At 42.6% G+C, this 16,927-nt stretch overlaps 1 protein-coding gene across 2 annotated transcripts in view; it reads left to right on the top strand.

The window, feature by feature from the left end:
- The first annotated feature begins 3,367 nt into the window (after positions 1-3,367).
- Positions 3,368-16,927, top strand: part of LOC116756897 (sterol 26-hydroxylase, mitochondrial) — a 43,870-nt gene continuing 30,310 nt past the window's right edge. Inside the window, exon 1 of one of the 2 annotated variants that reach the window (XM_032637971.1) lies at positions 3,368-3,854. In XM_032637971.1, the coding sequence (XP_032493862.1) occupies positions 3,483-3,854 (372 nt within the window). In that variant the 5' untranslated portion in view covers positions 3,368-3,482. Of the gene's footprint in view, positions 4,397-16,927 lie in introns of both variants that reach the window. The other variant, XM_032637972.1, reaches the window with a different exon arrangement.

Here is a 16,927-nt window from a genome sequence, read left to right as displayed (position 1 = left end):
GCACTTTAAATTTTGAAAACTCTGCAGCAATTTGTACTTCCTTAAACCATGACTGAGAGTTTGTTTCCCTATACCCTCAAATACATAGTGGTATCAAACTTTTAATCTTTTTCAATCTTATAGGTGAAAAATGGTTTCTGATGTAGTTCTGATTTGTCTTTCATTGCAAGTAAAGTTGAGCATTTTTGCATGGGCTAAAGAGCCATTTATAGTTCCTCTTCCATGAATTATCATTCATTATGGTTTTTTTTAAAAAATTATTTATTTTTGGCTGCTCTGGGTCTTCGCTGCTGCGCACGGGCCCCCTCTAGCTGCAGCGAGTGGGGGCCACTCCTTGCCGCTGTGTGCGGGCTTCTCACTGCAGCGGCCTCTCCTGTGCAGCACTGGCTCTAGGACTTCAGCAGTTGTGGCTCGCGGGCTCTATAGCGCAGGCTCAGCAGTTGTGGCGCACAGGCCTAGCTGCTCCCCTGCATGTGGGATCTTTCCAGATCAGGGATCGAACCCGTGTCCCCTGCATTGGCAGGCGGATTCCCAACCACTGTGCCACCAGGGAAGTCCCACCATTCATTATGTTTAAATTTTTTATTTCATTTCATTTATTTATTTTTAAACTTTCATTCAAGTTATAAAAATAATTTTTGCTATTTAAAGATTCTCTTGTTAGGTAAGAAAAAAATCCAGCTACACGGTATTTATGAGAGATACTTCTAAATCAAAATAATCTAAAATGACTGAAAAATAAGAGGGATGAATAAAAGATGTATCAAACAAATTCATAGGAATAACAATAGTAGGAGTAACAATATTAAAGTCAAACAAACTAAATCCAAAGCAATTTAATATTCTAATATTTCAAATTTATAAAAGGTGCTATATACGAATATATAATAGTCAAGAATATATAGTATATAATAGTCATGAACCTTTATGAACCTAACAGCAGATCTTCAAAATATAAAACCAAAGCTGTTGAAAAGACACAAAAAAATTGACAGATCCACAAATCCGTAATATTTGGGGGATACTTGAACATGGGTCTCTCAGATATTAACAAATCAAGTAGACAAAAATAAGTAAGGCTACAGAGGGTTTAAATAACAAAATTAATAAGTTAATAAACAAAATACATATTTTTCAAAAATACACATGGAATATTCACAAAAATAAACAAGTACTAGACCATCAAAAATGTTTTAGTAATTCTAAAAAGCAGATCATTAAGACTCTGACCACAATGTAATAGCATTATAAATTAATAGCAAAAGAATAGTCCCTTTCAAAACAAAAAACAAAACTACAACTATTTAAATAAAAACACTTTCCTGCATGACTTAGATTAAAAAGAAAATCAAAATGGAAATTACAAACTATTGGCAAATGAGTGACAGTGAAAGAAATTGCGTATTTAATCTTATTGGATATGGCCAAATTAGTATGATGTGAAAATGTGTAGCATTAAGTCCATTCATTAGGAAATAAAATTTCACTAAGCAGTCATTAAAAAAAAAAAGTTAAAAATATAATATATAAAGAAAATGAACCCAGAGGGGGGAAAAAAGCATTAATAAAGGTAAAAGCATAAATTGGATTTCCACTTCTCTTAATACCTGACTCAGTCCTCTCTCAAAGGATAACTTGAAAAGCTGAAGAAAATATGACCAGCATTTACTTGAAGGAATCAGCATAGAGAACAAACAAGGTAATAAAGATCTATCAGACAAGAACCAAGAGAAGACAGAACTCCAGAGGTAAGTTAGGCATTAGGTACCACTTTCCTATTAGTAGCATTTCCCATTTTCAGAAGAGGAAGCTGAGAAGTTGAGTGGTTTAGCCTCACAGGGCTGTGTGAAGAATAGCTGGAGTCCATAATCTCTTATACCCAAACTTTGGGTTGGGACCCAAAAAGATTAAGGACTGGAAATGGACTAGCCTTCTAAAGAACTGCAGTTCAGCTTCAAAGCATCTCATTCCCTGAAACTGAATTATGGTGATTTTGGATTGTGGGTGCCTTTAGGCAACTGTCAGAAATAAAAGTAAATCTTCCACGGGGAAAATGAAATCATTCTAAACTTCAAATTAGTTCCACTAGAAACTTAATGAATACATTTTCTGGTACACAATCAAAAGAAACAAGGCCCAGGAAGAAACATGGCAATATGCACAAAACAACCAGAAATAATGGACAATAGAAATCGTCCCACATAGATTCCATGTATTGGAGTTATTGGTCATAATCCTTAAAACAACTATGCTTACAAAAGTAAAGGGTATAATAAAAAATAACATTGGGCTTCCCTGGTGGAGCAGTGGTTAAAAATCCGGCTGCCAATGCAGGGGACACAGGTTCAAGCCCTGGTCCAGGAAGATCCCACATGCCAGTGGAGCAACTAAGCCCGTGTGCCACAACTACTGAGCCTGAAGCTCTAGAGCCCGTGAGCCACAACTACTGAGCCCATGTGCTGCAACTACTGAAGCCCATGTGCCTAGAGCCAGTGCTCCACAACAAGAGGAGCCACTGCGATGAGAAGCCCGTGCACCACAACGAAGAGTAGCCTCCGCTCGCCGCAAGTAGAGAAAGCCTGTGCACAACAACGAAGACCCAACACAGACAAAAAATAAATTATTTTTTTAAAAAGTTAAGAATTTTGGCATAAAACTAGAAATATTTTAAAAAGGACAGATTTGAAAAAAACTAAAGTTGAAAAACTGAGAAATACAATAATAGAAATTTAAAATTCAGTGGATAGATTTAACATCAGACACAGCTGAATAGAGAATGAGTTAGAAGAGACAAAATGATAGAACAATACAGAAGAGAGGGTAAGAGACAGGGAGGATACAGTCAGAAAGTCTAACATATATATATATAATTTGAAGTCCTAGGAGAGAAGAAAAATAAATGGGGTAAAAGGAATGTTTGAATATCTGAAAACTTCCAAAACTGATGCAAGATATGCAGTCACAGAGTCAAGAAACTCTCTGACCCCTAAGGGGATAAATAAAAAGAAATCCACACCTAGCTACATCAGCTGTCAGTCTAATTGTTGCCCCTTGAACTTAACATGCCTTTTCTGCCTCTGGCTGCCTGTAAATAACCAATTCTTCAAATGGTCTTAGAAAAAGCTTTATCATTCTGCTGGTTCTACCTCTAATGGGTTGAATAAGCTTTGCGCTCGTGTATGAGTCATGTTTTTAACTTTTTGAAACTTGTACTTTGAATATACATATATGAAACAAAGAATTCATGAAATAATACTTTTCCTTCTTGCAAAATTTTCTGTACTATTTTTTTCTTTTCCATCTTATTAAAAGATAGTTTTGGTCACATTCACTAAATCTGGTCTCAACCTGCAGTTTGAGAAATCCTGCCTCAGCAGACCAGGGAGTATGTGGGTGGTGGGGAGGGAGAGGGGTAGAACTGCATTTTTTAAAAACCCTAATATTTAAATTTGTTTGTTTGGCTTCCTCCCTCCAGGAATCAGATGACCCTGGAGACAGGGTCGGGTTTTTTGCTCTTTGCTTTTCTGCACAGGGGGATTTTTTGCTCTTTCCTCGCTCAGCCCTCAGACTCCGGGATCAACACTGGAGGCTATCAGGAAAAGACAGCGGCCGGTTTAATCTCAACAGCCGGTTCCTGGTCCCTCCGGGAAGTGAGGACAGCTGAGACGCTGGCGCTCTGGGATGGCGAACCGGCCTCCCCGTCTTGGAAGGCTCCCGGGCTGCCGAGAACTTTGCCGCACTCCTGCCGGGAATTGAGACCAAGCGAGCTTCAAGTTCTCCTCGAGAGTTCGCGGAAGTGCGAGGTGGGGGAGTCGCGGAAGAGGCGGCCATCGTCAGCGCTCTATGGGTCTCCCGTAAGTCCCCCGTGCATATTCTGCTTTGGCGTTGTCCGGCCCCTCCCCGAGCCTGGAGGCTTACAGTTGGAAAGGGTGACTTCTGCGAGTCCCTTAGGTCCTATTTGGAGGGACTGAAGACCGCAAGGAAAAGTGAGCAGTAAGGGGCCTGGTCAACCTTCGTCCGGCCCGCCCTGCGCTCCCGGTACCCTTGAACCCGCCCCTGCTGTTTTGTCTCTGGGCAAGTTCCAGGCGCTCTGCATTCGCGATCCAAAGGCGTGGCGGCGCGAGCCATGAATCGTATGGGTACGCTGGGCTGCGCCAGGCTGCGGTGGGCGCTGCTGGGGACGCGGGTGGCTCTCCCTGGCCTCGGCTCCCACGGGGCCAGAGCCAAGGCCGCGATCCCCAGCGCCCTCCCTGCGGCCCAGGCAGCCGGGGCTCCCGGAACCGGGCCTGGCGATCGGAGGCTGCGGAGCCTAGAGGAGCTTTCAGGGCCAGGGCGGCTGCGTCTCTTATTCCAGCTGTTGGTGCAAGGCTACGTTCTGCACTTGCACCAGCTCCAGGTAACCGAGCTGGGGGCCTCGCGACCAGGGGATGTGGTGCGCACCCGGACAGAGAAGTTGGGGATGGGGAGACGTTGGACAAAAAGTGAAGGACACGTTTAGCTCGGGACCGAGTGGGGCTGTGGTCATACCTTGGGAATCTGTAGGGGCTATGAACTGAAATGAACAGGTCAAGGGGTGGTATGAAGCAGGAGGGCACTGGACTAGAGGTGATTTGGGAGGCTAGGTTTAAAGTGGACAGAGGTTGAGATTCAGTCTCATCTCCTTGACTCCTCTTTTCACACTGGGTACTCCACCCATTCTAGACTTCTTCCAATTCCTTAAGTCTAGAAAGTCCTTCCCCCACCTTAGGGTCTAGGAGGTTCCCTCTGCCTGAACTGTTGTCTTCACCCTTCTACTTAAACACTTGTTTTTGTCTCTGTGATTTCCCTGGGCTGGGTTAGACACCTGTTAAAGTGCTCCTGTAAAGCACCATCTTCTTTCTCTGTCACTTCCTCTGTGTTATATGTTTTTTAAATTTTATTAATTTTTAATTTATTTATTTTTGGCTGCTCTGGGTCTTCGTTGTTGTACGCAGGCTTTCTGTGGTTGCGGCGAGTGGGGGCTACTCTTCTTTGCGGTGTGCGGGCTTCTCATTGCGGTGGCTTCTCTTGTTGCGGAGCACGGGCTCTAGGCGCGCAGGCTTCAGTAGTTGTGGCTCGTGGGCTTTAGAGCGCAGGCTCAGCAGTTGTGACGCACGGGCTTAGTTGCTCCACGGCACGTGGGAATCTTCCCGAACCAGGGCTCGAACCCCTGTCCCCTGCATTGGCAGGCAGATTCTCAACCACTGTGCCACCAGGGAAGCCCCTGTGTTATATGTTTATAAGTAATATAAACATTTCTTTAATATTGCCCTCTTGCAGGAATGTAAGCCCTGTGAGAGCAGGGGTCCTCCTGTTTGGCCTGTATCTCCAAGCCTGGCACTTGTAGATGTTCAAATATTTGTTGAATCAAAGAAAAGTCCATATATATATATATATATATTTTTTTTTTCGGTACGCGGGCCTCTCACTGTTGTGGCCTCTCCCGTTGCAGAGCACAGGTTCCGGACGTGCAGGCTCAGTGGCCATGGCTCACAGGCCCAGCCGCTCCGCGGCATGTGGGATCTTCCTGGACCGGGGCACGAACCCGTGTCCCCTGCATCGGCAGGAGGACTCTCAACCACTGCGCCACCAGGGAAGCCCGAAAAGTCCATATTTTAATTGTATCCTCAGGCCACATCATTTAAAAATGAAGTGATTGATTATATGATCTAATACAACTATCAAATGCTTTCTTAATAAAATTAATATTTCAAACATTAAAAAAAATAAAGTGGACAGAGGTTGGGAGAGAAGGGAGCTGTCTTGGTAATAGAATAGCACATGCAAGTGTATAAGCTGCCAGATGTTATAGAACCGCTATTTATCTGTGGTGATATCTATGGTGATATCGGCTACCACAGACTTCTTCCAGAGGAAATGGCTTCTGGAGGATTACAGAGGTTTGGCGATTTGCAGGGTAAATTTCCCCTTAATGGAGAAAAAGATGTCATTGCTCAGAGAGTGAAAGCAAAATCATAGACATTAAGGAAAAAGTACATTTTTGTTATTAAGAAATCAATGTCCAGTAAGAAGGTTTTATCCAGTGGAACACTGATATGAGGCAGGGATGGATGGATCGCCCACTGTCAATGGACAGAGACTGGAAAATCCAATGTTGGTTAAGTTGGAGAGGTTTTAGGAAGTGAACCGAAGAGATTCACGTGGAATTTGTCTTTCTGATGACTGTTAACAAATATTAACGCACCCACTCTGCCCTAGGCATTTTTCCAAGAGCTGAGCTTCAGTGAGATGTGGCCAATACCCTCATGGGGCTTAAATGCTTCTTTGGGGAAGAGGGGTAACAAGGGAGTAAACAAATCAGCAAACAGCTAATTTCAGAAAGAAAGCTGAGTGCCCTGGGAGGAGAAGCCAGTCCAGGGCTGGGGAGGGAGTGGGACCTTTGATTCAAGCATGCCATCCAGGCACATGTGTGGTTGTCAGTGATTGACAGGAGTAGACAGGCCTTGGGCTGGGCTGATGAACAGACTGGTCACCAGGTGGCTGTGCTGGGCAGGAGCTGTGGGGACTTGGGATACAACAGGCCTTTGAGGAGGATACTGAAGGCCAGACTAAGGGCCCTGGTTCTTCTGAGGAGCCATGGTGAGCTATTGAGCAGGCATGGGGTGAAGATGGCCTCCAAGGGAGTCTGTCCAGGTTATGGTGTGTACAGTAGGATGGATTGGACAGGAGAGGCAGAGAGGGCCTCGGGTGACAAAGGGTATGGCATTATCTGAGCCACCCCCCAGGGAAAGTTGGGCTGGGAGTTAATGATGAGGGAGAAAATGACTGTGAGGGTTTGAAGGTCCAGACTGAACACAGTTTCTCTGCACCTGCCTGGGCTGCTGCCATCTCCCCTAGGGTCTTCTCTGTTGGGTTCATGTTTCTGAGGCATGGTGGGCAGGTCACTAGGCACTCGGAGATGGTTAAAAAAAAATTATTCCCTGTGTGCTTAGCTCCAAGAAACCAAGTAAGCCAAGAAACCAGAGTCCTGAAAGCTTCCCCTTCTTGATTTAACCTCTAGAAATGTGAGCAGCCCAGCGCCCCAAGGGTGGGGACTAAGGATTTCTCACCATTTTCCAGGGAAAGTTTATTGGGAAGTTTTGCTCAGGACTATGTCTGCAGTGGTAACTACCAAGAAATTCTCGACTGCCCTAGGAAGTGGAGGAGGAAGCAGGAGAAAGCCAGGAGTGTGTGTCCATTTATTTATTTTTCATTTTTAAAAAATATTTATTTATTTATTTGGCTGTGCTGGGTCTTAGCTGCAGCACACAGGATCATGGGATCTTCGTGGGGATCTTCATTGCGGAGTACAGGATCTTTTTAGTTGCGGCATGTGGGCTCTTTTAGTTGTGGCATGTGAGATCTAGTTCCCTGACTAGGGATGGAACCCGGGCCCCCTGCATTGGGAGCACGGAGTCCTAACCATTGGACTACCAGGGAAGTCCCTGTTTGGCCTTTTATTTATTTATTTTTAATTAATTTATTTTTGGCTGCACTGGGTCTTCGTTGCTGCGCTCTGGCTTTCTCTAGTTGTGGCGAGCGGGGGCTACTCTTCGTTGCGGTGTGCGGGCTTCTCATTGTGGTGTCTTTTGTTGTGGAGCACGGGCTCTAGGCCTGTGGGCTTCAGTAGTTGTAGCATGTGGGCTCAGTAGTTGTGGCACATGGGCTTAGTTGCTCTGCGGCACGTGGGATCTTCCCGAACCAGGGCTCGAACCCGTGTCTCCTGCACTGGCAGGAGGATTTTTAACCACTTCGCCTCCAGGGAAGTCCCCCTGTGTGGACTTTTAAAGGAGAGGCCAGACTAGAATTTTGCAGAGCCTCCTGGCTCCAGCCTTTGTATCCCAGAGATCTGGAATCACATGAACCTGGGCTGCTCCATGGGAAATATATTAGCCCTTCCCACTACATGTGGCTGGTGTGAGTTAGTAAACAGCAGAGTGCTGCACATCTATAAAAGCCAGTTAATACCCCTATTGAGAAAGAGGATGCTTCCAGTGACCCACTTTGTATCAGTTCAAATCCATTTGGTTGCCACTCTCACCAGCTTAAACTATAAAGCAGCTTTATTGGTTCCTATAATGGAAAAGTCTAATAGTTGTGTGCCCTTCAGGTATAGTTTGCTCTAGTGATTCACGAGACCATCAAAGCCACAGTTCTGTTCTGCAGTTCTCTTGGCTCTGCTGTCTCACAGAACTTAGTTAACTGGCTTGGATTAATTGCCCATTCCTGAATCCATCATAGTGGCCATAGGTGTACTCTAGCTTAGACTCATGCAGGCTTACTCCTAAAGCTGGGGTTGGGGGCCCTGCCACCTAAACAGGCGCCTGCTGCACAAGGAAGAGGACAGGAAATGATATAAGGGCAGCTGACCATAATGTCTCCTGCACTCTCAGTTGTCCAAAACGGCGTATCACACATAAAATTAATAAAATCAGCTTAGGGAAGCATTGTAGGACTTCAAGGGGTTGGAGTGGGAATTGGGACATGTGAAAGCCTTGCTAGTCCATAAATGCCAGTTCCTTTCTCTTTTCTAACTAAAATAATGACAAGAGTGCTGAGAAAGTGAAATGTGAACATATGTTAAATTTATATGTAAATTTATGTAACAAACTGATATCTTTCAAAGATGTTGACCCTGAGAATGATGAGATCAGCTGTCTATTCTGTAGCTCTCATTGTGGACTACCTGGGTTGGTGACCCCTCCTGTGTCTCCCTAATGCTTCCTGTACATATTTGTCATTTCATGTTTCTTTTTTTTATATATAGTTGCAAAATTTTTTTTCTTGTGATGAGAACTTTTAAGATTTACTCTTCTAGTAACTTCCAAATATACAATACAGTGTTGTTATAGTCACCATGCTGTGCATCACATCCCAGGATGTAATCTTGTAACGCCCACTTATTTATTTTATAACTGGAAGTTTGTACTTTTTGACCACCTTCATGTATTTTGCCCTCCTTTCATGCCCACCTCTGGCAACCACCAATCAGTTCATATGTATGAGTTTTGTTTTGGTTTAATTTTTAGATTCCACATACACATGAGATCATTCAGTATTTGTTTTTCTCTGTCTGACTTATTTCACTTAGCATAATTCCCTCAGGGTCCATCCATGTTGTTGTAAATGGCAGGATTTCCTTCCTTTTTGTAGCTGAATAATATTTCTGGGTGTGTGCGTGCGCGCGTCGCATTTTCTTTATACATTCATCCATTGATGGACGCTTAGGTTGCTTCCATGCTTCCATGCTTCCATGTCTTGGCTATTGTAAATTCTGCTGCAGTGAGCATGGGGGTCCATTTATCTTTTTGAGTTTAGTGTTTTCATTTTCTTTGGATAAATACTCAGAAGTGGGACTGTGGGATCATATGGTAGTGCTATTTTTAATTGTTTAAGAAACCGCCATACTGTTTTCCATAGTAGCTGCACCAATTTACATTCCCACCAACAGTGCGTGAGGGTTCCCTTTTCTCTACATCCTTGCCAACTCTTATTTTTTTGTCTTTTAGCCATTCTAACGGTGCAAGGTGATATCTCATTGCAGTTTTGATTTGCATTTCCCTGGTGACTAGTGATGTTGAGTACCTTTTCATTTACCTGTTGGCCACCTGTATGTTGTCTCTGGAAAAATGTCACATCAGATCCTCTGCCTGTATTTTAATTGGATTTTGTTTGTTTTGCTATTGAGTTATATGAGTTCTTCATATATTTTGGATATTAACCCTTATCAGATATATGACTTACAAATATTTACTCCCATTTGGTAGGTTATCTTTTCATTTTGTTGATGGCCTCCTTTGCTGTGCAGAAGCTATTTAGTTTAATGTAGTCCTGCTTGTTTATTTTTGCTTTTGTTACCTTTGCTTTTGGTGTCAAATTCAAAAAATCATCATCAAGACTGCTGTCAAGGAGCTTACCACCTATGTTTTCTTTTGGGGTTTTTATGGTTTCAGGTCTTAAGTTCAAGTCTAATCCATTTTGAGTTAATTTTTGTGTATGTTGTAAGATAGTAATCCAATTTCATTCTTTTGCATGTGGCTATTCAGTTTTCCCAACACCATTTATTGAAGAGGCTGTCCTTTCTCCATTATATATTCTTTGCTCCCTTGTCATAAATTAATTTACCATGTATGTGTGGGTTTATTTCTGAGCTTTCTATTCTGTTCCACTGATCTATATGTGTGTGTTTATGCCAATAACATATTGTTTAGATTACTATAACTTTGTAGTATAGATTGAAATCAGGAAACATGATGCCTCCAGCTTTGTTCTCCTTCCTCAGGATTGCTTTGGCTATTCAGAGTCATTTGCAGTTCCATACAAATTTTAGGATTGTTTATTTATTTCTGTGAAAAATGCCATTGGAATTTTAGTAGGAATTGCATTGAATCTGTAGATTGCTTTGGGTAGTATGGACATTTTAACAATAGTAATTCTTCCCATCCATGAGCATGGAGTACCTTCCCATTTATTTGTGTCTTTAATTTCTTTCTTCAATGTCATGGTTTTCAGTGTACAGGTCTTTTACCTCTTTGGTTAAATTTATTCCTGGGCATTTTATTCTTTTTGATACAGTCATAAATGGGAGTGTTTTCTTAATTTCTCTTTCTGATAGTTTGTTATTAGTGAATAGAAATAAACTGATTTTTTGATTTTGTATCCTGCAAGTTTACTGAATTCATTTATTAGTTCTAACAGTTGTTTTGGTGGAGTCTTTAGGGTTTTTGATATATAGTATCATGTCATCTGCAGGTAGTGATAGTTTTACCTCTTCTTTTCTGATTTGGATGCTTTTTTTTTTTTTTCCTGGCCTAATTGCTCTGTCTAGGACTTCCGATACTATGTTGAATAAAAGTGGCAAGTGTGGCCATCCTTGTCTTTTTCCTGATCTTACAGGAAAAGCCTTCAGCTTTTCAGCATTGACTATGATGTTAGCTATGGGCTTGTCATATATGTCATATATGGTTCATTCTCTCTATAACCAGTTTTTTTTTAATTAATTAATTAATTTATGGCTGCATTGGGTCTTTGTTGCTGCACACGGGCTTTCTCTAGTTGCAGTGAGCAGGGGCTACTCTTTGTTGCAGTGTGCAGGCTTCTCATTGTGGTGGCTTCTCTTGTTGCGGAGCATGGGCTCTAGGTTCGTGGGCTTCAGTAGTTGTGGCTTGTGGGCTCTAGAGCGCAGGCTCAGTAGTTGTGGCACATGGGCTTAGTTGCTCCACGGCATGTGGGACCTTCCTGGACCAGGGCTCGAACCCATGACCCTTGCATTAGCAGGTGGATTCTTAACCACTGCACCACCAGGGAAGCCCCTATACCCAGTTTTTTTTTTTTTTTTTTTTTTTTTAAATTTATTTATTTTATTTATTTATTTTTGGCTCCGTTGGGTCTTCGTTGCTTGCACACGGCCTTTCTCTAGTTGCGGCAAGCAGGCTTCTTATTACGGTGGCTTCTCTTGTTGCAGAGCACGCGCTCTAGGTGTGTGGCCTTCAGCAGTTGTGGCATGCGGGCTCAGCAGTTGTGGCTCGCAGCTCTAGAGCACAGGCTCAGTAGTTGTGGCGCATGGGCCCAGTTGCTCCACGGCATGTGGGATCTTCCCGGACCAGGGCACGAACCCGTGTCCCCCGCATTGGCAGGCGGACTCTCAACCACTGCGCCACCAGGGAAGCCCTATACCCAGTTTTATGAGAGTTTTTTATCATAAATCGATGTGGAATTTTGTCAAATGCTTCTTCTGCATCTATTGAGATGATCTTATGATTTTTATCCTTCATTTTGTTATATGTTGTATTACATTGATTGATTTGCGGTTGTTGAACCATCCTTTCATCCCTGGAATGAATCCCTCTTGATCATGATGAATGTTTTTTTTGTTTGTTTGTTGTTTTTTATGTATTGTTGAATTTGGTTTGCTAATATTTTATTGAAGAGTTTTTTCATTTATGTTCATCAGGGATATGGGCCTGTATTTTCTTTTCTTGTACTTGTCCTTGTCTGGTTTTAGTATTAGGGAAATTCCAGCCTCATAAAATGGGTTTGGAATTGTCCCCTCCCCTTCTTTTTTTTTTTTTTTTGGAAGAGTTTGAGAAAGTTTAGTATTAATTCTTCTTTAAAATATTTGGTAGAATTCACCAGTGAAGCCATCTGGTCTTTGACTTTTGTTTGTTAGGAGGTTTTGGTGACTGATTCAGTCTTTATACTAATAATTGATCTGCTCAGATTTTCTGTTTCTTCATGCTTCAGTCTTGATACAATGTATGTTTCTAGGGATTTATCCATTTCTTCTAGGTTGTTCAATTTGTTGGCATATAATTGTTCACAATAGTCTCTTGTGATCCTTTGTGTTTCTGTGGTATCAGTTGTAATGTCTCTTCTTTCATTTCCGATTTTATTTACCTGAGTCCTCTTTTTTTCTTGGTGAGTCTAGCTAAAGGTTTGTTTAGCTTTTTAAAAAGCCATCTCTTAGTTTCAGTGATCTTTTCTATTGTCTTTTTAGTCTCTGATTTATTTCTGCTCAGATCTTTTTATTTCCTTCCTTCTACTAACTTTTTAAATTAATTTTTATTGGAGTATAGTTGTTTTACAATGCTGTGTTAGTTTCTGCTGTACAGCAAAGTGAATCAGCTATACATATACATATATCCCCTCCTTTTTGGATTTCCTTCCCATTTAGGTCACCACACAGCACTGAGTAGAGTTCCCTGTGCTAAACAGTATGTTCTCACTAGTTATCTATTTTATACATAGTATCAATAGTGTATATTTGTCAATCCCAATCTCCTAATTCATCCCCCAGCCCTTTCCCCCTTGGTATCCATACTTTTGTTCTCTACCTCTGTGTCCATCTTTCTGCTTTGCAAATAAAATTATCTATACTATTTTTCTAGAGTCCACATATATGCATTAATATACGATATTTGTTTTTCTCTTTCTGACTTACTCCACTCTGTATGACAGACTCTAGGTCCATCCACGTCTCTGCAAATGACCCAATTTCATTCCTTTTTGTGGCTGAGTAATATTCCATTGTATATATGTACCATATCTTCTTTATCCATTCCTCTGTTGATGGGCATTTAGGTTGCTTCCATGTCCTGGCTATTGTAAATAGTGCTGCAATGAACATTGAGGTGCATGTGTCAATTTGAATTATGGTTTTCTCTGGATATATGCCCAGTAGTAGGATTACTGGGTCATATGGTAGTTCTATTTTTAGTTTTTTAAGGAAGCTCCATACTGTTCTCCATAGTGGCTGTATGAATTTACATTCCCACCAACAGTGTAAGAGGGTTCCCTTTTCTCCATACCCTCTCCAGCATTTGTTATTGGTAGATTTTTTGATGATGGCCATTCTGACCAGTGTGAGGCGATACCTCATTGTAGTTTTGATTTGCATTTCTCTAATAATTAGTGATGTTGAGCATCTTTTCATGCTTTTGTTGCCCACCTGTATGTCTTTGGAGAAATGTCTGTTTAGGTCTTCCAGCCATTTTTTTTTTTTTTTTTTTTTGTGGTACGCGGGCCTCTCACTGTTGTGGCCTCTCCCGTTGCAGAGCACAGGCTCCGGACGCGCAGGCTCAGCGGCCACGGCTCACGGGCCCAGCCGCTCCGCGGCATGTGGGATCTTCCCGGACCGGGGCACGAACCCGCGTCCCCTGCAATGGCAGGCGGACTCTCAACCACTGTGCCACCAGGGAAGCCCCCAGCCATTTTTTGATTGAGGTGTTTGTTTTTTTGATATTGAGCTGCATGAGCTGCTTGTTTATTTGGGAGATTAATCCTTTGTCAGTTGCTTCATTTGCAAATATTTTCTCCCATTCTGAGGGTTCTTTTTTTGTCTTATTTATGGTTCCTTCTACTAACTTTGAGGTTAATTTGTCCTCCTTTTTCTAGTTCCTTGAGGTGTAAAGTTAGGTTATTTGAGATCTTTCTCTCTCTCTCTTTCTTTATTTTTTTTAATCTTTCTTATTTCTTAATGTAGGCATTTATTGCTGTGAACTTCCTTCTTGGAACTACTTTTGCTGCTTCCCATAAGTTTTGGCTTTTGCCATTCTTTGCATCCTTTCCCTGAAGCCTCCATTCCCACCCTCCACTGGACATCAGCATCAAAGGCCAGATGATCCGTGACCTTCTGAACCTGGTGGGCTTTGTTCTGCCCAGCACAGAGGATATCGCTTCCAGCTCTAGCAGCTCCAGCAGCTCCACCACCAGGTCAGCCTCCTTGCTTGTCTGCAGCTCAGCTGGCAGCATGAGCAGCCCCATAGGGACTCTGGGAAGGGGTGGTGTCTGGGTGTTCCCTCCTGCTTGGTCTCCCTTACTGCTCGGTCTGCCCTGACAATCTATCCATGCACACTGCCATGTCAGTGCCCCTAAAAGTATGTTTGATTAATTGCTCCCCTGCCCAGGAATCCCCACAGAGCCTGGGGGATCAGCTTTAAATTCCTCAAGCAGATGTTCGAGGCCCCAGCCTCCTTTCCCAGGCACCCCTCACTTTAAGTTTTGCTATGTTGTGTTTTCCATTTTCATTCATCTTTAGTATTTTTTAAAATTTCTCTTTTGACCTAGTGGTTGTTCATTTCCAAGATGGCTTCTTCAATTGCATGTTGGATGCCTGGGCTGGTTTGGCCAGAATGGCTATTTCTTTCACCACATGGCTAACCTGGGCTTCCTCACAGCATGGGGGAATCTTATACCCCATCACATGTTGTTTAATCTCCACATATCTGTGAATTTTCCAGATTTCTTCTTGCAGTTTATTTCTCTTTTTTAAAATTAATTAATTAATTAATTAAATTATTTCTGGCTGCATTGGATCTCTGTTGCTGTGCACGGGCTTTCTCTGGTTGCAGCAAGCAGGGGCTACTCTTCATTGCAGTGCACGGGCTTCTCATTACGGTGGCTTCTCTTGTTGCAGAGCACGGGCTCTAGGTGCACGGGCTTCAGTAGTTGTGGCACGCGGGCTCAGTAGTTGTGGCTCGTGGGCTCTAGAGCGCAGGCTCAGTAGTTGTGGTGCACAGGCTTAGTTGCTCCATGGCATGTGGGATCTTCCCGGACCAGGGCTCAAACCTGTGTCCCCTGCATTGGCGGGTGGATTCTTAACCACTGCGCCACCAGGGAAGTCCTTGCAGTTGATTTCTAGTTTCCTACAATTGTGTGGGAAAAGATGCCTGATTGGATTTCAGTCTTCTTAAATTTATTAAGTTTTGTTTTGTGGCCTAACATTTGATGTATCCTGGAGAATGTTCCATGTGTGCTTGAAAAGAATGTATTCTGTTGCTTTTGGGTACAATATTCTGTATATGTCTGTTAGGTTCATCTGGTTTAATGTGTTATTTAAGGCCAATGTTTCTGTATTGATTTTCTGTGTGGATGATGAAGTGGGGTATTAAAGTCTCCTACTATTATTATATTGTTATCTATTTCTCCCTTTAAGTCTGTCACATATTTAAGGGCACATGTTTCTTACCATTACCTGTTAATATAACTTAGAGATTGGGCTGTGAACCTCTGAGGGCCTATGCTTTTTCCAGCTCTATGTCCCCCAGCACCAGGCACAGTTCTGGGTACAGGGGAGGTTCTTGATAATGTTTGATGAATGAATACATTTCATGTACCAATCAAAGGGCTATGAGTGGTACTGAGCAGTAGCTACATCTAGTGGTAAACTTCTTTGTGAGATTCTTCTCAGCTCCCTGATCTGAGTTGTTTGACATAAGATAGAGTGAAAAAGAGACAGTGAGGGAGGTGGGCAGATTGATCAAGTTGGCCCATCAGGTCTTAGCTTTCTAGGTTCAGAAACTAAATTCTGTCAGTTCATTCAGCATGGGTAGACTATTGGGAACTGACCCATATTGGCCAAACACACAGAAACAAATTGTGGATTGGAGTATTTATTTACAAAAGTTAGCCCTCCCAGGGATCTTATACCCCATCACATAGAAGCCCCCTATTCTAGTTATTCCTGCCTAACAAATTATCCCAAAACATAATGGCTTAAAACAACATTTTGTTATACTCATGATTTTGTGAGTCAGGAATTTGTGCGGTGCACATCAAAAATGGCTTATCTCTGCTTCACAGTGGAGTGGGGCTTTAGTTTGAGTGGCTGAAGATGGCTGGGATGGCTCAAGTGGGGCCATATGTTTAGGCCTCAGGTCTGGTTTTTGGCTGGCTTCCTTAGCTTTTCTCCATGTCACATCTCCTGGGGCTGGAATTTCCAAGATGGCTTCTTCAATTTCATGTTGGATGCCTGGGCTGGTTTGGCCAGAATGGCTATTTCTTTCACCACATGGCTAACCTGAGCTTCCTCACAGCATGGGAGTCTCTGCATAGTCAGACTTCTTACAGGGTCCTGGTTTCCCCCAGAGTGAATATTCCAAGAGACAGAAAGTGGAAGTTGCCAGTTTCTTAAAGCCTGGTTCTGGAAACTGGCATAGCATCATTCCTGCTGTATTCTACACATCAAAACAGTTACAGAGCCCACGCAGATTCTAGAGAAGAAGATGTAGACCTGACCTATTAATGGGAGAGATGTCAAAAAATATGTGGCCTTCTTTAATACACCTAACTTCTTCCTAGAATCCACATACCTAGGGAGAGAAATTAGTAACTACATTAGTGGACCGCTTGGTGTGCAGGGACCCCAGAACTAAAGCAGTAGAATTGTATGGAAAAAAAATTTCATCTAGGCCTTGGAGAAAGAAACCTGGTTGAATGTGCTTCTCTGGTGCCTGTCCATTAGATTAAGTATCTCTCTCTCTTCAGAGATAAATGCTGCCTATTTTTGCTCTTTGGTCCTTCTTCTGGGTTTTGTAATGGCCACTCCCATCCTGTTAACACATTCTTTCTTCAGTTTGGCTAATACCATTGATCAGATGGATTTTCTTTCCCAGTACTTATGTTACCATCA

The sequence above is a fragment of the Phocoena sinus genome, chromosome 7 (assembly GCF_008692025.1).
Source record: "Phocoena sinus isolate mPhoSin1 chromosome 7, mPhoSin1.pri, whole genome shotgun sequence".
Taxonomy (NCBI): domain Eukaryota; kingdom Metazoa; phylum Chordata; class Mammalia; order Artiodactyla; family Phocoenidae; genus Phocoena; species Phocoena sinus.
The sequence above is the reverse complement of the archived record's forward strand: the minus strand, read 5'-3'. Positions and strand labels throughout refer to the sequence as shown.